The sequence below is a fragment of the Cariama cristata genome, unplaced genomic scaffold, assembly GCF_000690535.1.
Source record: "Cariama cristata isolate BGI_N322 unplaced genomic scaffold, ASM69053v1 scaffold464, whole genome shotgun sequence".
Taxonomy (NCBI): domain Eukaryota; kingdom Metazoa; phylum Chordata; class Aves; order Cariamiformes; family Cariamidae; genus Cariama; species Cariama cristata.
The window spans coordinates 1,936-9,208 of NW_009614474.1; the positions used below are offsets into that span (position 1 = coordinate 1,936).

A 7,273-nucleotide genomic window follows, 5' to 3' on the forward strand; every position below is an offset into this window, starting at 1 on the left:
ATTTTCTAGAGTATCTCAATTTTAAAAGCAGAATAAAAACACTTGAGTCTCAGGTTAACACTGTTCTCACCAGCTGGTGTTCAGCTTTAGAGAAGCTGAGGTTCGTAAGTACCATAGACTCTCTCCCATATCAGCAAAAGGCATAAAAAAAATAAACCAACCTCATTGCAAGGCTAATTTATATTGATTGATAGTACAATCAGAGCAACGTGATATAAACACTGTTGTTTTTTCTTCGCCTTTCTGTCTGTTGTTTTTCTGGAAAAATGGGAAGAGGCTTTTAAAGCACCTCACTTGACACTGTTTCCGTGTGAATTCCTAGGATTGCTCTAAGCAAAAGTATAACAGTTACAGGGCAGAAATCAGAATCCTCCAGATGCACTTAGCATGGTTCTAAACTCACTGTCCTTTGTATAAAACAACCGACTTACAAACAGTATTAGGTACTTTATAGTGTGAAAAAGCTTTTTGCAGAGCTGAAATGTTGTGTGGGGGGCTGTTAGGAGTTCATCTTTAGTAAAATTTTCAGAGATGTAACCCTTTTTGTCTTCGTACTGCTGTGACAGCTTAGCCAAAATCCCCCTTTGGTCCACTGAATATTTACTGTCTAGTAACTGTGCATTTACTACCTGAATTTAGTGACGGGGAATCCTGTGCTATTAATTATTAGAATCCTTCTCCACAGACATAAAAATCTTCTCTATGAGTCTTTTCAGATCCAATCCCAACACACACACGCACACATACAAATTAAGAAGGAAAAAGAACAGATCAAAAGCTTCCAACACACAATGTTAACCTAATACATGTATCAAGTATAGCTCAACTGACAGTGCAAAGTTTAGTTAAGAGATTTCAAAAGGAAACGATCAAACAATCTGCAAGAATGTAAACTGGTCATTTCATAATGTCTACTGTACATATAGTATCAGCAGATTATTATCTGCTGATGAGTAATACTACCATATTACCTTCAGTGTTCTCTTAGTGTCCATAAGGTAGTGTCGGAGTTCTCACAGGTAACTCCATTCGATTGGTTGTTTATATATCTCTGCCTTTTATCTTTTAAGCACACTTTTTCTTATACTTTTTATGGTCAATATAATCCCATTTTGCTCAGATTTTAAGATGCCCTATTTATTGATGAATCGCTATGGCAACCCAGTCTAGGGAGCTCATTTTATTTAGTCACGTACTATAATTTACAGGCATCTCTGTTACATTTATCACTGTTATCCGAGTGCCTGAGCGTATACATGAGACATCACTAAAGGAGCGGAAACAACATCTTAATACTTTTTTCTGTGTTTCAACTTTAGCAAAAGAAAAAAAATAAATAAATCTAACATTCACTGTTACTACAGGAGGGGTTTTTTTAAAAAAAAAAAATGAAAGAAAGAAAGAAAGAGAAAAGCCAGAACCAAACTATTGAGAAGTTTTTAGAAATCCAGAATCCGAACTCAGCCATCTTTGGAGACCCTTTTACAAACATCTGGACCCCACAAAAATCAGAGCTTTGTGAAGGAAGGAAGGGAGGGAGGGGAAGAGGGAAGGAATCCTTTTTCTAGCATCACAAAAGAGACTTGCATCTGGCACTAAAACAGGGTCACGGCTTTTAGTTGTTACAGAAAGCAACTTCATGCTAAAATTTTCATCTTTTTAAAGTGTATTCTTATGAATAGGGAAAAAAAAAATCCTGCTAACATCTACTTTTACATACCTAAAATTGCAACACCAAAGGGTGCAAGAGACACAGATACTGTGAATAAAGAAGTAGAATATTCAAGTATATGAGGAGGGCGTACCACAAATGGCCACAGAGAAATATATATATATCTATAATACTGTATTAAACAGATGGAAAGGATGTGAAACCAGTGGTGCGTACACAAATCTAGCCGCTTAACCAACCTTCTAATCAGACACAAGTCCGTTGGGGTAGAAGTGCTTGCTTTCAACAGCTTTTTTACGTCACTTCCCCAAGCATGGTTCAAATGTTTTCAACTAGTGTTTTTAGTTATTAGTTAAATAATTTACTGGCTTTTCAGCTATACACTGACATAATTAACCAGGTCCAAAAAAATGTTAATAACTTAGTTCAACTTTTGTTCTACTAATTTATACAAAATAACACCTTTTTTTTTTAATTAAACTTGAATTTCTCTATATGCCCTTCCTTCTGGTAAGCAGACTAATTTAACCTGTAATAACTTACAATGGGCAACTTTTCTTTTTTTATTTCCCCATCTATCAAGAGAAGAGTGAAATGAGCAACTTGGGATATTAACAAGGCTCTTCAGAAAGAGGTGGATGGCCTTCAGGCACATGAAAGGTAAAAATGCATTTTATCATAGTACGGTACTCCATGCAAGACAGAGCAGAGCAACAATAATTGTCCAATGTAACATACTGCAGTTGTATACCCATGTAAAGCCAGTGTCTTCCTGTTGTAAATGGAGATCAGGCCAATTTCTGCATCTATTTAATTTAATTTTTTTTCTGTTTTTTTTTAACTGTATGGTAACTACAAGTCTTGGGATGGAACTTAGTTTTAGACATGGTAAAAGATGAATGTAACACCTGCTCTGAGCCCATTCCTGCCAAGAGCTCATGCCTAAATATTATTACTTCATACAACGCGAAATGAGCAAATTCATAAGCCCTGCTTAGCAAGGGCTGCTGTGACATCTTCAGCGAGGGTAGCAAGCTGGGGCGATTCAAGCAGGTTGATGCTTCCAGAGGATGAGACGTTGCTGAGTCTGCGTGGTGAAGCCACGCTGGACCTGCCTGGTGACTGCGTAATGATCTCAGCCCCGTGATCCACACGGGCTTTAGCGTGCTCTCTGAAGTTTAGCTTCTGGCTGTCAATCTGCTCCAGGAAAGCAAAGAATTTAACACGTTATATATTCACCAAATTATCTCGTTATAGATCATCACTTGGGTGTCATTTTGTTTACTTTTAAGAACTCTTACAAGGATTGAAGCTTCTTCACTCCTTAGAATAACTGAAACTGAAGATTTTTTTTCACCTTGTTTAATATATACTGTCTTGCTATGTCACATTCTCTTACTGCTCCTGTCTCTGATGGATGCTTTAATGAGCAGTACCATTGTTCCTCGCTGTATGAATGTAATAGACGTTTTATGGACATTGCGATTTGTTTCTGAAATCTGTATTTTCAAATGTTTGTGGGAGTAATCTTACTTTCAAGATGTTTTCCTCCTGTTTCACAAAGGATTCCTGATCCTCTGGGATACCCATACTACAAACGTATCAGGTCATGCCTACACTGTACAACGGTCCCAAACAAGGTTTATGTTTAGGGGGAAAGCCAGTGCAGAAACTACAGGATGTTTCACTTTAAGATTCACTCTCAGCCTAGATGTGGATGTGAGATCGGTCATTCCAAATTCCAAAGGGAACAAATGGCACATGAGTGTGCTTGAAGGAGAACAAATATATGTTTCCTCCTCAATTCAGAGCCATCACTGAATTCACAGCTCTAATAATTTCACTGGGCCAGGGGCACAGTGGTAGCCTTTTCTCTGATGGCTGTCCCCTTACCTTGACGTTACCACCACCAGGTACATGGTGGGCATTTTCCAGTGAACCAACTTTAGCCTGAGCTTTTTCTTTGAAATCCAGTTTCACACTCTCAATTTTCACACGCCCACCTCCTACACAGAAAAAGGAAATACAGATTAAGAGGCTGGAATGTCTCAGGAGAAAGTCTGACCTGATGCACATGGGTGCACTCACGTTACTTCCCTTTTAGTTGAGATCTAATGATTTTAGGGAAGCACAGAATACCATGCTGCATGTTCAGTAAAATGTAAAATCTTCAACACATATTCCAACTGAAAGCATGTGCTGCAGCCCTACTGATTTTCACAGGATGTAAGCACATGCTTCAGTATTTTACTGACTTGCGTCTGCACTTCAGTATCTTATCAAACTGACATTACACCACAGCAGCATCCCTCTACATTATTTTTTTATCTCCTCTCTAAACTAGGTGGTCCCATACCTTTATGTCTTGATACATTTAGTTAAGTAGAATTAACAATATTATTTTTATTACCAAAGTGTGTTTACTTTCTCTTGGACTATAAAAGAGAATGGTATCCTTGATTTCTCCTTCACATAAAAGGATTAGGTCTTTGCTTTGTCCCACATCTCAGAAATTTCTACAATACCTGGCTTGTGGTGGATATTCTTGAGCGAGCCACACTTGGAAGTCACGTGACTCAAGTCGATCTTCTTGGTTACGATTTGTACCTGTCAAAAGCACACACACACACACAAATTACAGGAACGAGAAGGACAAAATAAATAAAAAGCCAAGTCCTGCAGAAGAAGAGCCCAAGCCTCTACAAACCACTGGAAAAGGAGAGATGGTTAGTAGAAAACAGACCACGCCACAAAGGAGGAAACACCTGGATTAATACAGCAAGCTTCCTTCCCACCTAGGGAGGTGACAGAGCTGGGTTAAGCTTTACTGTTAGCAAAACAAAGAGGAGAACAAAGCCAATCAGCTTGCGGGTTCTTTCGAAAATGTTTCTGAGCCTCCTCTCAGGGCGGATACTCCAAAGTCCTGCATGCAGCAGGACCCATCCCGTTTGTGTCTGCTCTTGAACGTGCATCCTGGCAACTAGGAGTATGTCAGTGACTCTTTTTTTTTCCTCTACTATCTGTTTCATATTTTTCTGCATCTACATATGGTATGCATTTCATGTCAATCATGAAATGTCAATTTCATGTCAAACTATGGAGAGTCTGATGAATCTACAAATGTGACTCCTGCAGTGGTACCTGAGCTGGCTGGTGCTCAGCCAAGCCGGCTCAGTGGTGCTCACTGGAGAGCAGTGGCACAGCTCTGCTCAGCCAGGCAGCAGCACGGGCACCCTCCCTCCTCCTGCCGCTCTCTGCCCTGCTGCCAGCTGCCTTGCCGTGACTGTGCTGAGCTCAGCTGGGGAGCAGCCACAGAGCGATGCTCCTGCCCTGCTGCGCTCCCAAACTGCTCCCAGATGCGGCCCACAATCACAGCAGCTGTGTTAGCAGGTCTCCAGAAGTCACAGCCCCTCCAGGCCAGCCAGGAGCTCCAGGATGACTGCAACGCCACTGGTTTGCTCACATGACCAGCAATGACTTAAGCCAGCGCTGGTGGCTGTACCGAATCTGTTTGGATCAGATGTGCCCACACCATCAGCTCTTCCATCGGGGGGGTCACCGTTATCTTAAGCTGTTCCTGCATGACTGCTAGAACTAACGGGTGTCTCGTCAAACCCTGAGCAACCTCAGTTTGTTATACAGGAATAATGCTGTAGCATTAGCACTCAGCATGCTGGCTGCTCACACCCTCTGTCTGACCTTTCTTTGTCCTTATGTTTTATTTTTCTTCTTCCTCTCCGATGAATGCACATAACTGAAAGGTTAGCTGAGGAAGGACTGATGCACTAGAAGATGCCCAACTGTGAGGCTGGAGTCTCACTGTGAGCTGCAGTCTCTTTCTGGAAATTACTTTCTTGGGCCGCTCCCATGAAAGGCTGACATTTTGGCTGACACTGGACTTTGACTGTCAGCACCCTTGGGCATTTAGATATAACCTTTCTTTTCTCATTTCCTTTTCCTGTCCAAGTTCTGGAAATGTAATGTGCTCTGCGGAGAAAGATCAGGAGGCCACCACTGCATACACAGGGCTCACACGACTACCAGACCAGACTCACATGTGAAACAGCAGTGAGAAGGAAAGTAGTGCTCAGAGGAAGGGAGACAGAGGGGTCTGGCTGTGCAAGGTGGGTCACCACAGTGGAGATGCCTGTTCACAGGGTGTCTGTACTACTTACATTTCCTCCCCCTGCAGAATGTTTGATGTTATCTCTGGAACCACACCGGGATTGAATATCGCTAAAATCGATCTTCTTGTTTAAAATCCTAACCTAAAAGGAATTGGAGGTAACTTACTATATACCATACACACACTCCATCGGGGTGCAGGAAGAGGGAGCCAGGGTAATTTTGCCTCCTGCTGTGACTCCTTCTTCGGACACTTGTATTGAAATGGGAGAAAGTAAACCACACCAATCTCTATGCTTAGTATGTTAACACAGCATATGTAAATACACTATGCTGCTCTTTTTCAACCTCATGAAGTGGTGGTGAAATACAAAGGGGAAAGTTTTTACACTGGGAGATATGAGAGGTGGCTCTCCCCTGAAACCTCAAAGAACTCCTTGCTTGCCTGGACTGGACATAGTCCTTGGACAGCCTGTCCCAGGCTCTCTTGAGTGATGGCCAGTGTTTCTGCTCAACTGGCCCCAAGAAGAAGATGGAAATCCTCCTTCCCACAGCTCAGCACTCCAGCCTTTGATGCAGAAACCCCAGATCCAGTCAGCTGGGGCACAGGCTGAAATCCTGAAGTGTTTTGCCCCTCCTTCTGCCATACAGCCATACCAGCAGCTACATTCATACAACAGACCTCAGAGTATCCTGTGAAAGGGGACTGACCAAGTTAATTAAAATGAAGTCAGAGCTCTCTACTGTTCTCTCTCTTTACTCTCATCTACCAAAGGGCAATGCAGAAAACAACAGCATCAGGAAACCCACAGCTGCAATCACTGCTTCTTGATTTCTGGTGCTGGCCATAAAGTTGGTCACAACCACCTTGTGGTGCTAGCAGCACTGTGCTTCTCCCCTGTGCTCTTTGGTTCTGTCCGAACAAGTACCCAACTTTAACTGGTGGTGCCAGCCTCTCTTACAGAATCCAAGAGCCCACATTTTCCCTGTTTTACCTTAGCCACAGATGCACTGAAGGCATATGACAGTGCCTGGAGGTGAACTGTACGAAGGGCAGGCCACGCTGTCCCAGGCTTGACCCCTGTCTTGACCCCCATGTCAAAGCAGTTCCTCCACCTGGCAGAACTCAGGTGCCACCAATGACTGTCCTCCCAGGGAATGATGTGCTGCTGGATGGCAATTACCAGTGGGCAGGGACAACTGGGTGCAGGGCACACACCTGAGTGACACCACTTCCAGGCTCCTTTCTAAGCAAGGGCAGGGGATTGTGCTCACCACTATCAGGCTTTTCAGGTGTGTGAGAAGGCGCTTCTGGCCAAGGTTGCCCCTGCCTTCTTTGCACCAGGAGCTTTTACTTACTCAAAGAGTGCCACCCATGCAGCACATTCTTTCGCTGGGTTAAATATGAAGTCTTTATTCAAATGTTATGTTGGATTTTATTTATCTCTCTGTTATTAATACACAACATGAATTTCC

The 7,273-nt window shown here is 42.6% G+C and overlaps 1 protein-coding gene across 4 annotated transcripts in view; it reads right to left on the reverse strand.

The window, feature by feature from the left end:
- Positions 1-401: 401 nt before the first annotated feature.
- Positions 402-7,273, reverse strand: part of MAP2 (microtubule-associated protein 2) — a 70,371-nt gene continuing 63,499 nt past the window's right edge. For 2 of the 4 annotated variants that reach the window (XM_009699411.1, XM_009699410.1), the window contains 4 exons: positions 5,848-5,940; positions 4,198-4,279; positions 3,566-3,678; positions 402-2,869 (listed from right to left, as the gene is read on the reverse strand). In XM_009699411.1, coding sequence (XP_009697713.1) covers positions 2,654-2,869; positions 3,566-3,678; positions 4,198-4,279; positions 5,848-5,940 — 504 coding nt within the window. In that variant the 3' untranslated portion in view covers positions 402-2,653. The remainder of the gene's footprint in view (positions 2,870-3,565; positions 3,679-4,197; positions 4,280-5,847; positions 5,941-7,273) is intronic. The other 2 variants (XM_009699412.1, XM_009699408.1) reach the window with 1 other exon arrangement.